Source organism: Neopelma chrysocephalum, unplaced genomic scaffold, assembly GCF_003984885.1.
Source record: "Neopelma chrysocephalum unplaced genomic scaffold, ASM398488v2 Primary Assembly neopelma1_25, whole genome shotgun sequence".
Classification (NCBI taxonomy): Eukaryota; Metazoa; Chordata; class Aves; order Passeriformes; family Pipridae; genus Neopelma; species Neopelma chrysocephalum.
Window position 1 is genome coordinate 32,668,188 of NW_020897694.1, and position 22,994 is coordinate 32,691,181.

The window sequence follows — 22,994 nt, forward strand, 5'->3', positions numbered from 1 at the left end:
GTTAGAAGGTGTAGGATTTGGGCATGACGTAGATTGTACAGAATAAGGGGTGGATAATGTTCTGTTTCTAATCACCTCAAGTTATTTTCTGGGGACGGGGGGAAGGGCTCTCTTTCAGTTAGGGTAAGCATGGCAGTTGGGTATTGTCAGTTCCTTCTGTCACTGAGAGCATAGCTGTTACTGTTTGTTCTTCGTATTCCATTGCTGTTTCCAGTAAACTGTTCTTATCTCAACCAGTGATCTTTACCTTTGTGCCTCCAATTTTCTGCTCCACCTCACAGCAGGAGGAAGGGGGATTGAGCAAGCAGCACATGGTTTGCAGTGCTTCAGTGGGAACACTAAATTGGGGAATACCATTCCTAAACCACAACAACCCGTTGAGAGACTGCAGTAAGTGGTAAGTACTTAAGTCTATTTCCACTCCCTTGTGGGGTTTTCGCTTTTTTGTTTGTTTGGTTGGTTGGTTTGGTTTTGGTTTGGTTTTTTGTTTGTTTTTTGTTTGTTTCCTGTGCCATTTCGCAGATCCAACTTAAAAAGTACCAAAATACAAGCTACTCAGAACAACATAGGAACACTTTCCTGAAAAGTTCCCTCTATAAAATCCCCAGATCTGCTACAGTGTCTACTTCTGCCAGCTCACGATTTGAGGCAGAACAGATCTATCAGTCAGCAGCCAGGGAAAGCCTCGATTCCCAGTTCTGCCTCTCCACCAAGCACTCCCACTGCAAGACATGATCCTAATACACTCTCCTAACTACAGATTGCATCAAGTACAATTTGAGAAAGTATACAACAAACTTCTCTTACTGCAAAGCACGATATATTCTCTTGTGCTAGTTTTCACATACTTAGTCTGGATGATCTGTTTGTCCTTGGTAGACCAGATAACGGATGTTATTATTAAAAGAAAGAAAAAAATTCAGATGCACACAGAATACCTTTTCCTGTTCTTTGTTATACTAACTTCCATATATCCATTGTGATGGAAGTTTCTCAACTGCCTGTTGTCTGTACAGGGAAACAAGGACTGTCCTCCATGTTTAGGACACCAAACCAGACATAAATTATATCTCTAGACATCCCTGAGCCACTCCTGACAAACAGGATTTATCCAAGGCAATGAAACAAAAACTTGGCCAGCTCTGAATGATCAACATGCAGAACTGGGCCAGTATGAGAATGGCACATAGCAGAAGATTTCAGTGGGATAACTGTGTCCCAAGAACACCAGTCTCCAGAAGCATGCATTTTGACAGTTACACAGCACTTTTTGAAGCAGCAGTTGTGTGCTTTAGAAGGCTAGCTGTCTGAAGCCAAACGACAATGCTGATACTAGCTAGGAAGTTCTCCACACTTTCTAGAAACAATTCACCTAAACAGGGGCAGACCTGTATTTCCTGTGGTGGGAGAGGGGCTTCTTCTCAAAGGGTCAGACCTAAGAATTCAAAGAAAGGAGGTTCCTAGATCATGCTCTGTGGCACTGTGAGACAGAATAAAGCTCGTTAGTTAAAAAAACAGTTAAGGCTGAGATTTGAACAGTTATTTTTTTTTAGAAAACTTAAAGAGCATTATGCTACAGTAATTTTCATAGACTACCTTCACAGTAAGAGTCACGCAGGGAAATCCAGGTTATATGAATTAGTTTAACACGTGATAATTAAACCGGTGACTTTACAAGAGCTAGTAGACAAAGCAGAACTTCCCAGCTTCCCTTTGGGGGTACACCATCAATGACTTGACACACACATTCATTTTAAAACCTGCTTAATCCCTGAGGAGGAAAGGCTTTGCGTCAGCAGACCTCCTCAGTGGGGCAGACTTACCCAAAGATAGCAGGGCTAAGTCATAGTTGCTATGCTCAGATAGAGTATTTTTGCTACTCTCCTTATCATGCATTGCTTTAAAGATCATTTAAGCAGCTGGAAAAAACAGCTTTTCAAGAGATTACTTGGTTCATCATTTCCACATTTAAAAAAACCAGTTGACCGCAGTTCACAAATTAGTGAATAAATTGACTCAAATAAGATATATGTTTGTTACAGTATTTCATCCTCTCATCTCCCAACTGCAAGCCCACATCTTCTGGAATATAGTCAACCTGCTGCATGGCACTTCTGAAATTTTTCATTAGGAAGACAGGGAGATGCTTTAGAGAGGGTTCAGGTTTTACCAGACAAGAAGGAGAACACAAGGCAATATGTGATGCCCTCATCAGGTAGAGATGAGAAGCAATTGAACCTATTGAGGCCTTCCTGTAAATTGGTGGAAAAGTGACAAGGCTATCCCTGGAATGCCTATAGTTCAACAAATCATGTCCAGCACTTTTAAACATCATTAAATGTAGCTTTTTTGCTTCCCAAAGGAAAGAGCCTTTCATGAACCTAATTTTACCTTGCTCAAAACAGAGCTGGTTACAAGTAACACAGGTGTTTCTAAAACAATATTGTACAAAGATTGACTGTAACCACTACGCTAAGAGGCAAGATTTCCTTTGGGAATTAAGGGATTTTATCAATTTGTCAGGTTGTCTACATTCTTTTCACAAAGAAACCAAAATCTTCAGTGATTTTTTCTGCAGACTGAGTAATACCAGCTTTCCACTGTGCTCCCAGCAGGAGTTGGAAATTGACACAGACCTCCTCCCTGTCCCTCTCTGCCCCCCTTTAATGCTCTCCCTGCTCCTTCCCCAGAGGAGACTCATGAGGTAAAGAAACATTTATATTGGAAATACTGCCCATTCAGCTTGTAGTGCTGGCTGTTGGTATTACCCCACTTTGTAAAAGCACAAAGAGGCACTTACAGAGTCAGGTGCAATTTATTTATACTGGCCTTGTGCCATCTGCATGTTTCTGATATTCAAAGAGAGAAGTCAAGGCAAAGTCTGTTTGAACTTTGCTACTCACAAGGGATCCAGAGAGCAGACAGGCCAACTTCTTCATTCCCCAAAAACTGCCACCCCAAGGCAGAAATGATCCATCTGCCGTAAGATGTAGCTGTTTTCTCTATTTCTTCACCTTGACTTACATCTTGACTGCTGTACTCCAAAGAAGTTTTAAGAGTGTGAGAAAGTGAAAACAATGGGTTGTGAAGCCTACTATCTGCAACTGTCATGCACACAATCATCCCCCTGCTGTCCTCTGCTTCCTTGCTAACCTGCCACCAACAGCTGCACCACTGCACAAAGATCTACATCAGTGGCTAGGAAGGGCAGCCCAGTGCCACGAGCATGGCTACTCAGGGCAGGATAGTAAATTTTATCTTTCCTCTACAACTGGGAGGGTTATCATTTGCTGCTTCAGCTAACACCACACTGACTGACAGAGGATGTAACTGTAATGGGTTATCTAAGGCAGAGAAGGACTTGGAATTTCAAAACACTCAGTATAGGTTTTCTGGTATCAGTGTTTCCTTTTCTTATTTAGAAGAATGCCTTCTGAGAAAACATGAAATAGACCACACATTTAGACTAAAGGACAGTAAAGGCAGAAGAATAAATGGTTTTAAACCAACAATGATTACACTTTGGAAAGTAAAAACCTTCAAACACCCCAATCAGTAAAGAGAGGGTCAAGAAAGCCTTTAAGCACCATTAAATCACAAGGAAAGCATGAAGGAAAAAAACATTTTAAAACAGTGCTGCATAAGTTAATGAAGGAAAATACCTGCTGCAATTGACTGCAACAATGCTAGACTACACTTGGTGACTCACAAAGCCTCTTTGAACCTTTTGCTAGAAGACAGACATGTTTATAGCCCTTTCTTCTCTGCATTCTGCCTTGTTCTACTCTGTTAGGGCCACAAGAGGAAATGACAGTGACTTTATAATTAATCTGTTTCTTTTTGGGGAGTTCCAGCATGCTACTATTTTGGGGAGAGGAAAAATATGAGAATACACATTCTCCCCTAAAGCATCCATACATAGGTCTTTAATCTCTAGGTCTTTCTTCCCTCTGCAGCACATAAAGCCACGCTGACTCTCCAGACAGGAACTGACGTGCTGTTTTAGCAGAGATTCACAAGGGTTTCTCTGGTGACTGAATTGTTTTACAAGTGACAATGCACAAGCCTGAGAGATAGAATGAATCCAAGAGGCATTTCCCATCCCTACTGGCAGGTACCATCTCCTCACTACATCCAACACACTTGGCATTGGTGTGAAGGGGAGGAGGTGCCCAAGGCTTGGGATTCACTGAATGGGCTATGGAAGCAGCCGGATTCCAGTTCTCCCACCTGGGTACTCTCCCAGTGGCTTCTCTCCCTCATCAGAGGGAGGTGGGCGGGCAGGAAGCCAGTGTGTGCTTCCTGCCCTGCTGTCACCTGCTTCCCAAATCTCGCTGTTCCTCTTCTGCTAGTGAGAACAGCAAGGCAATCACATGCTGAAAGGACCTCTTAGGAAAACCAGTCTGCTCAGAGCCAGGAAAGCTTCCAGCCAAGTCATGTCCTAAGTACAGAAGGAGAATTTTTTTTTTTAATTTGAAAATAAATCTATTTTCAACTTTTCTTTTTCAACTCCTTTCTCCTTGAAGGTAGAAGAGATGCCAGGAACTACAAGGAGGTCTGAAAGGAAGAGTGCAACTTCAAAGATAACCTCCTTAAAAAGCAGATATATACCCAAGACAGCTAGGAATTACAGATTGCATCTAGTTGCTAAGTCAGAAAAATACCCGGAATCCCAGCATCTTCCTCAAAGTTTTGCATGCATGAGGCTTGGCTGCACTTAGGAATAAAAGGTTCAGAAAATACGGTATCCTTGATGTCACAGTGCTGACATATCTGGCTACTGCCTCACATTAAATCACTCACCAAAATGGATTTGTGAATCTTACCAGAAAGAAAGCATAAATATTCCAAGTGCAAAATTAAACGCAAACTCTGTATACCCAAGTAAACATTCCATTTTACAGAATTATACTGTGATGCTAAACTTGATTTAAAATGAAGTGTAAAACTTCATTATGAAACTCTCCATATATGTATACAGAGATATATCAAAAAAGCCTTTACTTATAAAATATAACAGTGATAAAAGGTCACATCTCTCCCACTGTTCAGAAAAATTTTAGTTCAAAGAAACCTTAGCTACAAATCTTAGCATACATCCTAAAGAAATAATGCAAAAGGGGATTCTTTAAATAAATAATTTAAAAAAAATTTTAAAAAAAAGAAAAAAGTAGAGGTATTTGTGCAAATTATACATCTGAGCACACAAATCTGAGCACACAAATTTATCAAAAATAAGAAAGAATAAAACTGCATTTGTAAGATGCAGCTTACATCAGTAACCCTTTCTCACAGCTCACTCAGGTACCATAAGTCACTAAGAAGTGACTGCTGAGTAAATGGAGGTGACAAAGTGACTCATTAATGGAACATAAGCTGGACTCTCTCCTGGTCCTCACAGACTGTGCAGACCCATCAGAGTAAAGCCCAGTATTATGCCAGACAGATACCTTAAATCACGAGAACATAAAAAGGCAGAGAAGAGAACGAGAAGGAGGAGGACAGAGACAGAAATTAGGTTTTTACCTCTGGAATCCAAAGAGCACAGCTCACATGTGCCCACTTGGTCCCTGTCCTGGTAGCTTTCATGGCACCTCCTCTTTTGGGACACAGGAGGCACTGAGGATGTATTCCCAGGACGCAGGTGCGACACAGCCAGCTCCCTTCGGGTACTTTTAAGATTCCATAGCACGCCTTGGAGAACATATATTGAAATTGTTATGTGGAAATTATTTCACACACAAGCATTAATATTCATACAGAGCAAAGCTTTCAAAAAGTAAAGGCACAATTTGGTCTTTACTTGATCCCTCTGTGATTTCTTCACCTTAAAATGAGTCAAGTGATCAAAGAGATAAACAGCCTCAAAAGCAATCTTTTTACCCTGGTTTCTTTTTAGAATGTGTGCTGGTATTACTTGTTTTCAGAGTAAAATATATCCATTGTGACTGCTCAACAACTCTGGTGTTAAGAACCTTTGGTTTTTCTTTTAGTGATTTTTAAATTTCCAAAGCAAACAACATTGACATTTCTTTAAGTTAGCTTCTGCATCCAGTACTTTTTAAAATCACAATTTCCTACTGCTAAAAACTTTACACTCCAACATAATTCTATTTAGATGTGAAGGGATATAAGCTGTTTGACTGAAGGAAGTTTCCTGCAACATTAAATTACTTTTGTGGCTACAGTTCTGTGCATTGTTTGTTACTTCCAATATTTATATAATATTGCAACAAAAATTACAGCATGTACTGAAATTATTAGGTGCCGGGTTTTATGCCTATATCCCAAGTATTGCTCTTAACCACATGGAAAATGAGAAATTTCTTAAGTTTTGCTAGGATTGAGAATTTAAAAAATTCTTTCCAATTCAAATTCCTCATGGTTCTTAATGGAATCACGATGGATCCTACTGTACATACACACACACCTAATAAGCTGAGTGTATCTGAAACAACTGGCTGCCACCAAGGCCTAATTCCACTTAAGCACTCCAAATAAAAGTTTTATCAAAAGGGTGGATTTCAGAGGAAACCTCACCATCTCTGGGAATAGTAACATTGGAAGACTCAACAGAAAAGGATCATTAGTTGTAACAATTTTTTCAGATTAAATCTAGTACAAAATTCCCACACTTACCTTCTCATCTTTCTAAGATATCAGTATTTAAGTATTTAATATGAAGCAATATCATAAAACACTGCACATATATGTCAGGTTTGTGGAAAGGGGGACTTTGCTGAATTAAATTCGGCAAGACTGACTAACCTAAATTCTTTTTTTATGTGACAACTGTTGTAAAAGTCCAACAGGGGGAGCTGTAATCTATATTTTACAAGTGGTTTTTTCCTCTTCTGTGGCACATTCCCACCAGAATTCTTTCTGTTACTACAGCAGAAGTGGCATTACACCTAAGATCACATTCAGGGGGTTGGAAATGGACTGAAACTGTTTTCTAATTTAAATCAACTACTAAGAGGAGGATGCCCAGACTACCAAACCAGTCATTTCACAACATGTTTGAGCCAGCACAAGAGGGTACCACAAAGGAGGAATTTTCTCACACTCCTCCTGCCCTCCACCTCCTAACAGTGGATGACAAACAGACCTGAGGCTACTTGTTCAACCAAAGCTGATCCAGATTAAAAATCAAATGAGTTGCTGTTATTGTTAGGATTAGCTCTAGCCCAGACACGTTCCCCAGTTGGTTTCAGGCAGATTCAGTGTGGGGAAGAATGAGGGGCAAGGAGGCAGCAGACCATCAGCTCAAGCTCAGCTGTCAGCAGGCAACCACAAGCCTTTGACTGCAAATCCATCATTACTTCTAAGCAGGCACAAGCAAGGGCTGAAGCAGGCAGCCCAGATGCCGGTTGTACGCCTGTCACTGGCCACCTTACTGGCAACTCAGGCTCACGTGGCTGCTTCACACGGTGAATCAGATCAGGAAAGCAGCTGGGCTGGCAGCCAGCCCACTGAGAGTAAGGAGATGACAGGTCCTTTTTCAGCCAGATATGTTTTCCGAGTACTGCTTGCAGTCAGTAGAAAAATACATTTTAAAAAAAACCTTCTTGGTCTCTTTTCAATTCACAGCAAAACCCCCTTCCAGAACAGGATGCACAGAAACCAGAGGATTCATATCCCTTTTCTGATACCTCTGACTGACTACACTGAGCTCAGTCAGTGCAAAGTTTTAGCTACTTCTGAAACACTATAAATGTGAGCAACATTCAGACCAAGAGCATGGTTATTGCAGGTGCTGATGCCTTCTAAAAAAGATCACTCTTTAAAGTGCCACATGTGGTTTAAGATGGCTAAATTTGGACAGTCCTGAAACAAGTGATCTTGAGATTTCTCACAAATAGGCAAGCCAGTATTTCCTGCCCTGTTTATCTTCAAAAGCAGGTTTAGTCATAACGGGAAAAATTGCTTATGGTCACAGAGGAAGTACTTGCAAGTCCCAAAAACACACTTTGCATTCCTGTTAGACTGCAGCTGTCCACCTATTAACTAAGCTAGGCCACTTAATCTACTGTAACTGTTAGGGTCAAAAAATTCACCTTAGTATTGCATGATCCTTCATACATAGAAAACTACAGAGTTCTCCAATTAACATTGAATATCAGTTCAAATTCCACACTTGCCTAGGTACACTTAGACCATGGGATGGTGTCAACATTTCTGCAGGCACTAACCTGATGGACACAAATATTACACTTGTCACAAAACACCATGTCATTCCCATCTTCACTGTCGGGGGACCGGCACACATCACAGATGACATCTTCATCATATTCGATACCCAATCCCTCTTCAGTCTCAATGGCATGATTCATATTCTCATGACAGTGCCGTTCCAGCACTTCAATTGTCTTTTCCATTGTGTTTTCATCTAGGGGCCCACATCCTACAACACAGAAAAGGAAGGGGAATTAGAGGACAGTCAGGTGCTTCTGATTGAGTCAGAGAAACAGGAAGAGAAAAAGACAACTTCTAGCAACTACTGCAGTAGACACAGTATCTAAAAAATAAAAGAAAAATAGAAAAGCTTTTTCACTCACAGACTAATTGTAGCACTGTTTTACAAATATAAGTAGAACTACTACTGGAGTAAAAGTTTAAACTGTACATAAACCACAAGATCGAACCTTGAAGAAAACAGTACAACATAAATGAGAGACAGCAGTTGCTGTAACTGCTAGAGGCTCCCATACAACCCTTCCTGCCCCTCCATCACTTTAAGAAACACTGATGACATCCAAAAACCACACAGTATGTTCTTCTGAAGGCTAACTCCCTAAGAAATAAAACTTACCAAGAATACTTCATATCTTATAAAGATACAGAAGTTGCAACACCCAGTGCTATCTAGTATACTACTTGAGTGATTAAAGCATGACAGTTATGAAAAGTGCTTTTATTTTTTTTGTTGGGTTTTTAAAAATAGAATAGTAGATAAACATACTGTTGCAATCCCTACTATCTGTTCACTTGAACACTAGACATGCTATATACACTCCCCACTAATCAAACTTAGCATAAGCAGGACCAAGGATTTGCTATGAGACTGGTCCTCGGCTTGCAGCTTCATTGTAAGCTAAGAAACCCTACAATGCTCATAGCTATAAGAAACCTCCCAACTGCATCGTATCAAAATATTTGTCAAAAATAATGATGATGCTCACAGCTCACTATTTACTTAGACCTTTGAATGCTGGGATATTCATGAACCATTAATAGCAGAGGTTAATATTTTAACTAAGGCTACTAACTCTGAATCCTCTTTACAAACGATAAACGTGGAGATGGAAAAAATGACTGCTGTTAAAAAGTGCCTTCTGCTCTTAAACTGTTCTCTCTCATGCCCTCGTATTTTCTCACTTCCAGAATTAAAAGATTTACAGAATCATTCAGGTGGAAAGGGTCCCTTAGAGGGCTTCAGCCCAGTCCCTGGCTCCAAGCAGAGTCAATAGTAAATCCAGCAAAGGTTGTTGCTCAAGAGATATATCTAGTCAGATCTTGAAAATCTCCACAGATGGAGATCTGCCCTGCCGAAAACCTAACAGCATTCCTGTACGCCCGGGAAGTTTGTCCTGGCTTCTATCTCTTACATCCACATCCTTTGGCACTTTCAGAGCTGCCTCTCAGATCCCACCTATCAGTTACCTGAATAAGTAGAAACCTGCTCTCCTGAAGTCCAGGACCAGAAAAACTACTTCCTCTCCTCACTCCCCTCAGGATCTCAGTTACCACTATTTATTTTATAGCTATTACAGATAATTATCACATCCTTACAGGTTCTTCCTTTTTTTAGTAACAGCAAATCCAGGAGACACAAAATATTTCCCTCTTTTGTCCACCTGTCCTTCCTAAAGGATCTGCAATCACCCATGGAAGAATACTAGACATACAGGTTATTCCACCATAGTTATTCTAGTGATAATTCCAAGGTTATTTTACATAGCTCACTCCTGCTCATAGCCCTCTATACCAACAACTTGCATAGAAAAAGAATGTTTACTTAGCTGATTCTAAATGGGTTAACATGTGTGAAACTCAATTACTCTGTTGAGAAGCCAGCATGCAAGCTCCTCAGAACCCTGAGTTTGTAGCAATAATACGTTCAAACTTAAGAAATGAAAACATCTGCTTTCCTTAAAAAACCTTAAACTTTTGAAGTCTTAATTTTACCTGGTGTGGCTTTTTCCCTCCTGCTTCAGTCTGCAGAAGTTGCACGTGATTTTGGATGTGAAAAAGATTTTAAGCCCAAAAGGTAAAATATAAAACATTAACAGCTCAAGCAAGTAATTATTTTAATTACATTTTTACCTCCTGTTTTTCTTAGCATTTGTATTCAATTCTCATTCAGCAATTGTTAAAAGACCTCACAAGCAGACTACAATTCAAACAGCAGAAATTAACTGCTGCTTTTAAAATTAGAATGTGTTGTGAAATTACCCATTTCTGTCAGCTCTTCATTTAGCTCCTGAAGCCAAAAGATGTCCATATCATCCAAGTCATAGCGACACACAGATTCTGCCAGTTCCAAAATGTTGATGTAACCTGGTTCTGTGGGCTCTTGGCTGGAACAGTGGATGTATTTCCTTGGTCGTGTATACAGTACTTCTTTCACTTTTTCTGCTACAACCCTAGAGTGAAAATAAAACAAGAAATAGTTAAAGCTTTCTAAGATTCACCCTCAAAAGACATGAAATATTTGCTATAAGTGCAAAGAAACCTGGTGTTTCACAGATTTTAAACTATCCAGTAAGTGTAGCAAGGCTAGGGAGACAAGATTTTGTAAATGTCATTTTTTCACACAAAATGTTCCAAGGTTTGCTACATATACAGAATCGTTTTTAAAATGTAAGCCAGTGCATATGATTTTCAATTTAACAAATACTATTATTGCAATGAAGCAAGTGTTTCTGAAACCCACAGAAAGTATTATGCACAAAATCACTACAATCTTTGTTCTATATTCTTACTAAATGATAGAAGGAAATCTCACCAACCGATTTCTTGAAAATACCAGCTTTTCCATGAAAGCTTATTTATTCTACTGTAGTATCTGTGTGTGGGAAAAATCCTTGCTCTCCATTTGGGATACACTGTCTACACTTATTTTGTAAATGACGCTTTATCCACATTACAATCCATTATTTTTGTTATGCAAGAAACATTATGGTGCCAAGCAAAAATGTAAAGGGGAAAAATCATCCAAGAAACAAGGCAGAAAAAGATTTGTATTCTCAATCTCTCAATTATTTTCAGAGATAAAACTCAGTGTTTGACTAGTTTGATTTTGGAATGTAAAAAATAAACTAGATAAGGTCAATCTTTCTCTAAATTCAATGCAAAAGGCCCTATATATAAAAGGAATCCAGAGAGATACAGAATGGAGTGGTGCCATGCAAGAGCAGCTCTGCATGCTATCTGGAGCTAACCCTCTACAGGACAAGGAAAAGAGAAAAACTGTGGAAAATAAGGCATTAAAGAGGAGGAGGCAGCAGTCAAGCTGTATCCCACATAATTCTTACTGGACAATGTGGGTTCTCAATGTTAACACAACGTTCTTCTGCCATTCTTCCTCCTGCTTCACCCTGCTCATTTTTTCCTCTCATTCCCTTGTGAGCTTTTCTTTTCTCTAGTCCAGCCAAATCTATAGCAATTTTTTCCTCTAATATAATACTGCTGGTATGAGATGCAACATATTTATTTTCAATAACTTGGTACTGACAATGGCCTCAGTGAAAATTAAATTATGCTGGCATCAGCGCTTTCACTGGACAATTCATTCATCTTTGTCTTGAAGACCATGCTGGCAATAACATTTCTATGTTGAAGCATGCACAGAAGGGTTGCTGGATTACATTGCTATGTTTTCCTAGTCTAGGTACAGTGTGAGAGAACAAAAAACTATTTATCTATCTCCTGAAACTGAGATCACTGAACTTCTACAATGTTAAGTAGCCATTTGTGGTGAGAGAAGGGAGAAAGGGTTAAAGCTTTGGCAACAATAGCCAAAATTAAATTATATGAACAAATGAGTAACTTTAGCAGGTATCAGTAACTACTTCATGCCTAGTGCTCCATACTATCAAGCTTTATAGGGAAACCCTTTAAGTAATGTGCACAAGATACGGGTTTATTTGTAATTTATTCAACTTACCATACTCAAATGAAAAAACAGCTTTTAATCTGGAAAAAAGATCTTTTTAAATTCACAATGTAGATACTATAACAGTGTACAGACAGAATGAGATCTGTGGCTGAAGTGACACAGACATGTTTTCCAAATTGGCACTTGTGTGGCTTAAGAACATGTCTGAAGGCTGCTGCATTGAAGATTTAAATATAACAACAGAGAAAAGCTGACTGCATTTGGACAATCTGTTTTTGAGAGACCATCTTCTCTGAGTTGACGTTTTGTGCGCATGATCTGTGTCTGATCACCATTACCTGAGAGAAGGCTGTGGAATAGTTTCGGGACTGGCTGGAACTTGAACCCCTTTCTCCCATTCTTGTTTCCACGTGTCCGCAAAGACATAGTATTCATCAGGGTTGACATGGTGAGAATCTGGTAGTTTCATGGCACTAATGAGATCCTTGCGGAACACCTGTAGGAAACATAGGAGGGAAAAGAATGATTTGAGAAAGAGCATTGTGCTAAAGAAAGCAGTATGTATTTTTTTTAATCTACACTGAAACAATGCACATATCTGATATTTTTTTAGAAAGTACCAGCACAAACAGGTCAATTGGAAACTACCTATATTATTAACTCTTAGCATATTAGGTGCAGTATGACAAGAAGTTTACACTAATTCAAAACCATGCTCCTGCCCGACAGCTAATCAGAAGGAAGAAGGCTGTTACAGGAGAGCAGGAAGAGGGAAAAGGATGCCTACATCTGATTCAAGACTCTTCACCCTATCACTTTCAATTAACTTATTCTACTTGCCAGACTGTAGGTTTTAGCCCAACTAAGTTACAAGGTAGCATATCCTTTTCTTTCATTCAGTTTAGCTACTTTAAACTGTCATATTCATCACAGTTGCCATGGCAAAACTGATGCATAGACACTTGCTCATTTATTAAAACCACTTGAAGTTTTAGTGGTCAGGATCTCAAAGATGAACAGCTGCCTTTGCTGAAACATGAGACCTGTGTTGCTCTGTGCCTAGGCAGTCTCAGTGCAGGCAGAAGCGACACAATCCAGCCCCGGCATCCTTTAGCAAACCTGTACAACGAGACACCACCTGCAAACAAAGCAAACCCACCAGTGACAAATCTCCAGCCATAACATTCGACTCTTGGCTCATGAGGATTTTTTACAAGCACACAAACATGATTATCAGTCATCTCAAGACTTACTTAATGTCAGTGTCTGTCTACTACAGGTGGATACGATTTAACTAAAGGGCATATGCGTCCTTTGTGGGCTTTTGATTTTTTTCCTCCAGTGCTACACTGCACCAGCTTAATGTTGATAAAAGCAAAACAGTGACTGTGGCTTGGTGTTAGGGAGGCATCACAACTAATTAACTGAATTATCATAATGAGAAATCACATCCTCCAAGGGCAATAAAATGAAATGGAAAATATCCCTGCAATAAGCTGTGACAGGTTGAACTCTCTTCTTACTAATTCAGTTTTATAGCCAGAAGAGTAATAAAATAATCTCAGAGCCAAATATCTTCGTGTACCCTTTTCAATTTGACAGCACCAGACCGGTTATGCCTACTGCAAAAATTCTCAGCTGTTCTTTGAAATCATCAAGTAAACATTATTTTAAAAGGCTCTGTACTAAAAACAGGTATTGAAATAGGCTGCTGGTGACCTGGAACTCAGTGTTACTTCATTATGTCCTACAACTGCATCTCACATAGGCTGCCAGGAGAGCAAGCTGACCAAGGGAACTCAAAACCCACAGACTCAAGGCTCTCATATTTGCTACTAATGTGTTATCAGCCTTGGTTCATAACAGACTGTTCACTGCTGCCTTCTGTGTAAAACTCCTCAGGTATCTAGCAGACCTGTATTACAATCTGACTAACAAGAGCAAAAGCATTAAGACTACAAAAAGCCGGGTTTTTTTCAAGCAGTATGTCCACACACCAAAAATAAAATATAAAATTATTTATTCCACTTAAAAGGCATCTTAGTTTTCTATGTTACAGGTACAGAGCCATGATTATGACAAACACTAACATGGCACAATTCCAAAGAACACCAGAAGGAAAAAAAAAGTCTAATAAATGAGAAATGCAATGACTGGTTTAATTATCAGAAAATATATTCCTCAGAACTTATCTGAGCTAAGTGCTTTACAAACTACCTTTTAAGCCACTGACAGAATATAGAAGTGGAGTACTTCATATCAAACCCACTATTTTTTAAACACTACATGAAAAGTGCTATTAGAGGCATCAGTATTCTAACTACACTGCTTAGCAGCAAGTCTTCTGATCATCCATTATGTATGTGAACTGTATCATCTCTATTTTTAGAGCACAAACCCCCTGGAGCATGGACTTCTTTTGGGTTTCTTTTAACTGTTGTGCAGTACTGACCACACCATCACTACACCGCAATACTAAGTTCTCCACTACAGATTTATAAAATTTATAATACAAGTACCACTTAAGGTCAAAAATTTAACCAATAAAAACATGCTGAAACCTTAAGGAACCCCAAAACTCAACTTAGGCTTCCTAAGAATTGCCTGTTCATACTTGTGATAAGTCCAATTGAAGATTTCTTGCAGACACTTGGAGTCATTACAATCTCTAGCTCTCATCATTCATCATTTCTTCACATGTGGCCAAGCAGTGTCTTCCAACAGTAAAATACTCTCGGAGGACAATGTATGAGAATACTCACTCTGCATTTCCTTTGTTGTGGAAGTAAACCAAAACACCCAGGGAACCCAAAAGATTTGTCTGACAAATCAAGCAAATTCTACTTCAGCAGTCAGCCTCAAGGCTATGAACTAAGCCATCTACACAAAGAGCAGGCACACACCTTTAGGATTCAGATAGCCAGTTTTTCCTCATGGCTGTTTCTTTTTGGATGCTTATTTGAAAAACAATGCAGCTCCTTTACTATGCCCACAGAACAACAGCTAGTCCACTCCACAGCACATACTCTCCTCTTGGCAAGGACCACCTTCACTTCCAGTGAGGCCATGAAATGCAGTGGTCATCTTCCAGTCACCCAAAAGCAGCAGTTCTACTTCTTACCATAAGCAAAGACAAACCTTCAGCTTTAATACCTGTAATATCATACATAGTGAAAATACCTGAAAAATGAGCATGCCAAGTCTAGGCTAATAAGGTATTCCCATTCAGACACATCACTCCTCAAGAGCAGACTCAGCTGGTGCTGAGTATCTTTACCAGGACAGAGAAGGGCCTTGCAGAGCTGAGCTACAACCAACCACAGCTAGCAGAGCCAGCTGCATACACATAGAAGTGGGAAACTCCCCACCACTGAGAGCATTCCACAGTAGTTACTCTTGTGACAGTGGGATTTTTAAAAAATATTTTTAGCAATTGAAAGCATGAAAAGTCAGAGTTTTAGCCTTGCCTACCATGCAAGACTGATTGGTCTGAACTTGTCATTTCATTTTGCTGCATGAATTTTTAGTTTCAGCTGACAACAGAGCAGCACTCAGTGAATGACATCAATCAGAAATGTGTTTGCTTATGTCATCATCATCTAATCTTAACCATTTCAACGAGAACTTCTATTACTTATTTCATGTTTTAGAACTGCGGCTTAAATCTAGAAGAGAAGACCTTGCTATTTAGTCAAGATTAGCTTTTTGCTAAGCAGTAAAAGTCTGCCTGGATTTGCTGAGGAATTAAGAACTTCCTAGTCACCTCTGCAGAGACATACTGCCGTCTCTAAAGCCTCTGAAAGCTAAATTCTACAAAAATTTTCCAGAAATATGGATGCTCTGCTCCCCCCACAGCACTAACACACCAAGCAACAATGATATCACAGAGCTGTGGAATGAAGATATGGCCCATATGTTTTATTTGTTTTTCAGACTTCTGAGTCCTATTTGGAAATTATGTTAGAAGAGTATGTCCAAGGAAAATTAACTTCTTAGAATCTATTTATAAATGCTTCACCAAAAGCAGTCTGTGACTTGAACTCAAACTCCTTCTGGAAGCACTCTATGAAAATCCAACACATAATCTTCCTCACAGGACCCTGCTGTACTGTGCTTTGAGAATAAATCAAGCCTATGAAACAAAGAACACTATTTATAGCATGAAGTATCCTTATCCACTAAAGATCTCAGGGAGAATACAAGTAAAGCTGTAGAGAATTACAGTAAAATACTAGCATTGAAAACAGAGAATGGATCTTGATGGTACAACAGCCTCCTACAAACCTTATCTTGAACAATTCAAATATCAGATCTGCACAGACTGTCAGGCACCTTTTGTTCATGACTACTGCAAAATTGAAACCACATTAAGAGAAGGGAAAATATGAGTCAAATACCTTTTCCAATACCCCTCTGCAAGCTGTTACTGAAGCTGACTGATGCCACTGCTCATTCACCTTGTCTTGCCCAAATGCATGTGTGAGGAAAAATAAATGGATTGTGTCATCTTTTAGAAATGAAAAGAAAACTGGTATTTCTTGTGACACTGAGCTTTCGGGTACTTTGACCAACTGCTTACAAACTCCCAGCAAGGATAAGCTACTTGCCCCAGACGTCTAGGCCATGACTGGGAACCACACCTCCGAGGCTTAAGTAAATGATGGGTTAATTGCTCTGTTGTTACAATTAAGCGCGACTGCTGGATTGCATCTAATTGCTTCAGTCCTAAGGCTTTCCCTGCACCCAGCAGAACCCCCAGCTAGTCAGCAACAGGCGTTTCAGTTCCTCATGCCCACTGCTTAGGGACTAAGGTGGCCAACTGCTCCAGAAACAGTAAAGTGTGAATTATACAAGATTTTTTTGTCATGGTGCGGGTCAAATCACCTTTTTTTATTCTCCTTCGAAAAGATCTATTAACTTCTTTATTCCCGTAAGCATTTGCAAGCATTAAAGCTTACTCTGGTGTTTAAACTCTGAAGTACAGGTCCTCAGCAAAATTGTACTTACAAATTGTACACTTACAAAGCAGCAGGTTTACAACTAAAATCACCTTGTAAATAATAAAACAAAAGTTAAATTCTAATATGACCTATTACAAGTGTAATATAGCAACATAGTATCTGAGTATAGTTTAATCTTTGTATGAACGTTTTACACTTTGTGCAAAAGACTGACAATTTACAGGGGTTGAAGCTCCAAAACCTGAATTTGGTGGGGCCATCCTGGAAAGGTAAAGTTTTTTCTTATTAATACATTAAAATCTGGACATGAAGTTTCAGAAATAAGGCACTTTGTTATAGAGAAGTGTGGAAACTTAAAACAGGTTTACTTAGGTTTGGGGTTGGTTGAGGGGGTTTTGGCAAGAAAGTAAATAAAAAGCAACATAATTTTAAAACGGAAATGAAACTACAGTTCCGGGCATATATACCAACTGGACTGAAAAACTTAAAATGTTAAAAAAAGCTGTGATAGACAGGAATAAGTGTAGCATTAAGTTTGTAGTTCTCAAACATTCACACAATATGGACAAGCAATGCCGTAAATCCTAATGTTAAAATCCCTACTCCCTAAAACTGCTTTTATGGATTATCCAGGACTCAAGCAAATGAAATATTGTACTTTTCTTTTAAGTAGCCATGAATCTCCCTAGCCTCCTTTTACAAGCATGTAGAGAAAAAGCCAGGAAATTGGATACTAAATCAACCCTACCTAACATCATGTCTCTGACAGTATCTCATGAGCCAGAAGAATGTGCAAGAACATGTCAAGTTTCCTTCTGCTTGCTAATCAGACATAAGCTTTGGATTTGGGGATTAATCCTAACAATCAATTTTTAAAGTGGGTATTAATTTATACAGATATTTAGAAAAATCTGTACTTGCTATCATCTGTCCAATTCCTTTTTTAATCTTGTTTAATTCATAGTCTCAACAACCTCCTGTAGCAGATGAGCTTCACAGTCTAATTACATGATGCATGGAAAGGATATCCTTTTAATTGCTACAGATTTTCTAACTTTTGGCCTCATTTATCAAATCCTGCCCAGCCCCCCCAGACACCTTTCCTCCCCAGTTCTTCCATCACAAGGACAGGCAAGACTGAAGCTCTGTAGCTCTGCTGTTTCCATTCATACTTTACAGTTATGCCTGCTCATTCACTTAAAAGGTAAAATAGCTCACCCTTTCACAAGCAAGCTGTTCCACACCCTTCTGCAGTTGGGTCACCTCTTCCTAAAGAGTTCAAATAGCCTGAGACAATATCTCAAAATAACCAATGAGTTTGAACCTCTGACTTACATAAAAGTATTGCAATTTATTTTTTTTAAATCAACTAATCTAAGCAGGCTAAGAAGCAGCTCATGGATAAGGCATGTTTGCCAGAGGCCTTGAGAAGACTGTACACAAGTTAATTCAGAATTTTCTAAGGTAAGCATACACAAAAAAAGTAACAGTCTCTTATTCTGCATGGTACATGCAAAGCAATATGATTTAACCATGCCACCCATTCATTTATAGACCAAAAGCGACTACTTTCAAACTGCAGAAAGAATCCATTTTCTGCCAAGAGTCCAGTCTTCAAGGGTGCTCCTCAGGATCAAGACCTATGATTTATGTGGTAGTTAAATGCCACTAAAATGAGTTTCACATACTCAAGTACTGAAAGCACACCATTTACTTCTGGAAGACAAGCTACATTTCACATGATAACACAGCTGTCACAATCAGCAATGAGGGATTAAAAACTACTCTTGCTGTGAGATTCAAAACCCCATTTGCAAGGAGAAGTGAAATACTGCCATCTAATATGGGAAGGGTTTAAAAAACCAGCACAATACTAACTTCTTTACAGTTTCAAGAGGGAGACAGGACCAAAAAACAAAAATTAATTTGAGTGTCATAAAGATCTCTTACACTCTTTTGTGACCCCACTAGCATAAGGGAGAAGAAATGGTCAGTCATTCAGGACAGTCCAGCTAATAGGTTTTCCCCGCAAAAATGATTCCCATTACTCTGCCATCAATTTCTGCTTCAGCTTTCATAGAGACAGGAAACTGTTAAGTAGAGGCTTCATGCTGAGCCAGACATCCAAATGCCTCCTATCCTGCTACTCCCACACAGCCTACTGCTTAGGCTTGCAAGCCCCCCCAGTCTACATTTTAATCCACTGAGGGGCAACACCACAAATGGCATGTAGCCAACATCTTCATATAAAGGTCTCAAAAATTACTATGACTTTATACTACTGGTGTGCCTGTAACCTTAACAAAACTTGTTTATTCAAAGTAAATGCTAAAGCTAATTGGATAACAAATTTTTTAAGTCACCATCTCAGTAGTTAGTGATAGATTGCAATCCAAGAAAGAGATGCAGTCTTGCTTTCGACATTATATAGAGAAGCACCATGGTCTGCAGAAGCATCATTACAGGCTTGCCTTATTTTGAGCTTCTTCTCCAAAGAGGAGATTGGAGTAAGTGGACCCCAGGTCCAACCCAGTAACACCCCTTCTGGATTGATATAGGCTATGGGAACAGTCTTTGACATTTGCACTGTAACAGTGCACCTCTTGGCCTGGCAGTAACACCAGATGACCTCGCTCCACTGGGGCCATTCCCACACCCACCTCGATTCTAAAGCACTTGGGAGGCAATTCAAGGCAGAGCAGTCCTCAGCTGCAGCCAGTTGTCACTTTTTACGGGCAACCACAGAGGATCCTGGCATATACAGACAAGTCCTGTGAAGCAAGTGACACATACACTCACCACTTGCTTGTTGGTCAGAGTACCAAACCCAAGCTTTTATTTGGAGAGGGAACCTCAGTACTCAGGTTGTGCTCTATGGTTGAGGAAGGGGAAAATAGCCTATGTATTCATATGCAATTTAACTGAAAAAGCCAGGCTTGCTGGCATGAAAGAAAAATTAATGTATGAAGACCATGAACAAAAATATTCCCAAACAGCTATTTATAGCTTTGACCTTCTAGATTTTCTGCATCACTAACTCAAGAAACAGCTTGCTGCCTGGCAAGCAGAGGTGAATGAAAGGAGAGCAGTGCCAACTTGTTAAAGAGAGGCCTTGCTAAAGATGCTGTCAGCCTGAACTTTTTAATTTCTATCTAATAGATATTAACACAACTATTACTACAAAAAGCTTGTGGGATTTCAATACGAGTTTTGGAATGGTGTGTGGTGGGGTCCTTTTTCAGTCTTCACTTTACACCCTTGTTACCACTTGGTGCATAAATAATCAATTCAATGCTCTGCTGATAACAGCATTTCATGCAATACACTCTCTAGCGTATATGCTTTTCAAGGAGTTGGAAGGAGTGCTTGCTGATAGCCAAAAGTCTTAGGAACAAGGGGTACACATTATTACTGCCACCTTCCCTTCCATTTGCTTCCCTGAAGGACTTTTTTTGTTTAAGGGTTCTTTTAAATATTATACCCAGGACACTCCTCCAGAAGAGGACATATTCTAAAGTTTGAGATTTCTTTCTTTCTCTTTTTTTTTTTCCTGGTAGGGGGATCTTAAATGAAAGATGACAAAGAGATTCCAGTATTACTGAAAGGATTATGTTACGAAATACACTTTTTAAATTTCAGGTGTGTATTCCAGATTTTGTTCTTCAAAGCTTCTTATTTCCAAGCATTAAAGGGATCAAGATTTTGTCTTGGAACAGGTAGAAAGCAGCAAAGATTATCTCAAAAGGAGGAACTGAAAACACTGCTAATTTTAATTGCTAGAAGTTATGTAAAGCGAACACTTGTATGCTACATACACGGACCACATCATAATTATTGTTTATAAGGTACATATGCACATAGAGATAGAATGGAGCAAATTCAAAGACAACTGTAACAGGACAATCCCTAAAATGAACAGATACAAGAAGAAAGCTGGATGGCTGGGTAGAAAGGAGGGATTGGTAAGGGACTAGCACTGAGGTGTATTTGAAACAGCAAGAAGTCTAGCAGTGTATGTGCTTCAGTTCCCATTTGCACAGCTTGGCTAGTAACAAAGCCACTGCCTAGGCACACACTTACAAGATCACAGCAGCCCCAAGTTGTTTTAAGATTAAAATTTTTACAGAACCATAATTCTCATATGAACATTTTAAAGGTAAAAAGCACACTAGGCTTTTCTTAACTTTCTTGGTGGCTGCAAATAAAACACTATGTAGCTAGTTCTAGCCAATTTCGCTTTTTTGAAACACACAAGATTTTATTTTAGAAACGAATCAATGAGTTTTCTTCAATTAACCTGTAATAAAAATTAAGCTTCCAAAGAAAGGACACGTTCTGTATCATTTTCCTTGTTCTTACCAAACCAAGTCCATCTCGTTAACAGCATTTAGAAAAGAAGCATGAAGTATGTTTGCTGAATAGGTTTTGCTACATGAGCACAATCTATATAGTTCATGCAACCTTGCACAGCAGTAACCATACAGCTATACTGCTGGTATAGTACACAAAATAATGATTTCTGGGACTTAACTTTAAATTTTATGGAAACAAAGTGGATTTTGTCAGTCTTTATTCAGCAACCTCAGGCATCAACAGTCACACTAAAATTCTGAAGGACTCATTCAGACGGAATGTGATAACAAGTTAGGGGAATTAGCTGCAAGAAATATTTATCCTATTTGCAGTTAGTATCTGACTTCAGCCCTTAAGAAAGCAAGCATAAAATCTGGAGAAGGCAGCCAACAAATCTTCCACAAAGAGAGCCTACCAGTGGAATAGTTGACAGAAGGGCTTTGAGCACTGCTTTGTGCATAAATGCAAATTTATTAAATGGATCAATAAAGGTCCAGTGACCGTGGGGATACGTGTTGGGGTTCTAACAGGTGGAGATGGCAGAGGAAAAAGAAACTTTATTGAAAGCAAAAAGCCAAAGTAAAAAACAAAGTAGCAGATGCTGAGCAAGCACTACTTATAAGTATCCTGCCCACTTAAGTGTCCTGCTCCTTCATCCTAAAGCAGAAAGAAAGTATCCTTCCCAAACACAAGAACTGTTTTTCTGTGCCATGCTCTCAAATCATAAGACCATCCCAGCTTTTGCCAATTTCAAAATGATACTAAATTTCAGGGGAAGAACGAACTACGTGTTACTGTCTGCACATACCATAAGTCATTTTGGGACATCAAACACCAGAGCTCCTATAATATTCACACAGTGGGGAAAATACAGGTTCACACAGACTTTGACGGGTGACAAAAGCAGTCACCAGCACTAGGTTCAAATGTCACTATTTCAAGGCCTAGAAACATGAAAACTACATGACTAAAAACTACCAGCAACCAACCTTTAACCCTAGTTCTTACCTCAGCAGGCTTCTTTTGTTCATTTGCTGGTGTTTTTGACTTGCTCCTGTATTTAGAACAAGAAGAAAAGGAAGTGGAAGGACCTGTTAAAAAAAAAATAAATAAAAAAGGACTATTATAGCTCAGTTCAATTCATTTAATTTTTTCAGTAAAACACAAGGCACTCCAATCTCTTGAATTATAATTTTTTGACAAGACGTGGGCAAAAAAACCTCTTAGGCAGCCTGTAGGCTTAATTACAGCTCCTCCTGTTCCACTCATTCTTATAAAACCACAGCAAACTGAGTTTATGGGTACATTCTGCTCTGCCCAATACAAGCAAGAGTAAACAGAAACCAGCAGGCAGACTGCTTTCCTTCATTTAGTACCCTTCTAACAAAGTGGAAGGAGGAGTAAAATAGAGGACAGAGTTTGCAAGTGCTCAAAACAACCTCTAAAGAACAAAACAATGATAAAGTGTGCTGATGAGAAATGCAAAAAAACCCAGTGGGATATCTAAACGTTTCTGGGCAAAACATTATTTCAGAAGAGGATACATTGATGACTCGCAG

At 39.2% G+C, this 22,994-nt stretch overlaps 1 protein-coding gene across 2 annotated transcripts in view; it reads right to left on the reverse strand.

The window, feature by feature from the left end:
* Positions 1-22,994, reverse strand: part of LOC113963564 (regucalcin) — an 80,766-nt gene that overhangs the window by 28,742 nt on the left and 29,030 nt on the right. For both annotated transcript variants that reach the window (XM_027674803.1, XM_027674804.1), the window contains 5 exons: positions 22,444-22,526; positions 12,460-12,617; positions 10,456-10,646; positions 8,193-8,404; positions 5,527-5,694 (listed from right to left, as the gene is read on the reverse strand). In XM_027674803.1, coding sequence (XP_027530604.1) covers positions 5,527-5,694; positions 8,193-8,404; positions 10,456-10,646; positions 12,460-12,617; positions 22,444-22,526 — 812 coding nt within the window. The remainder of the gene's footprint in view (positions 1-5,526; positions 5,695-8,192; positions 8,405-10,455; positions 10,647-12,459; positions 12,618-22,443; positions 22,527-22,994) is intronic.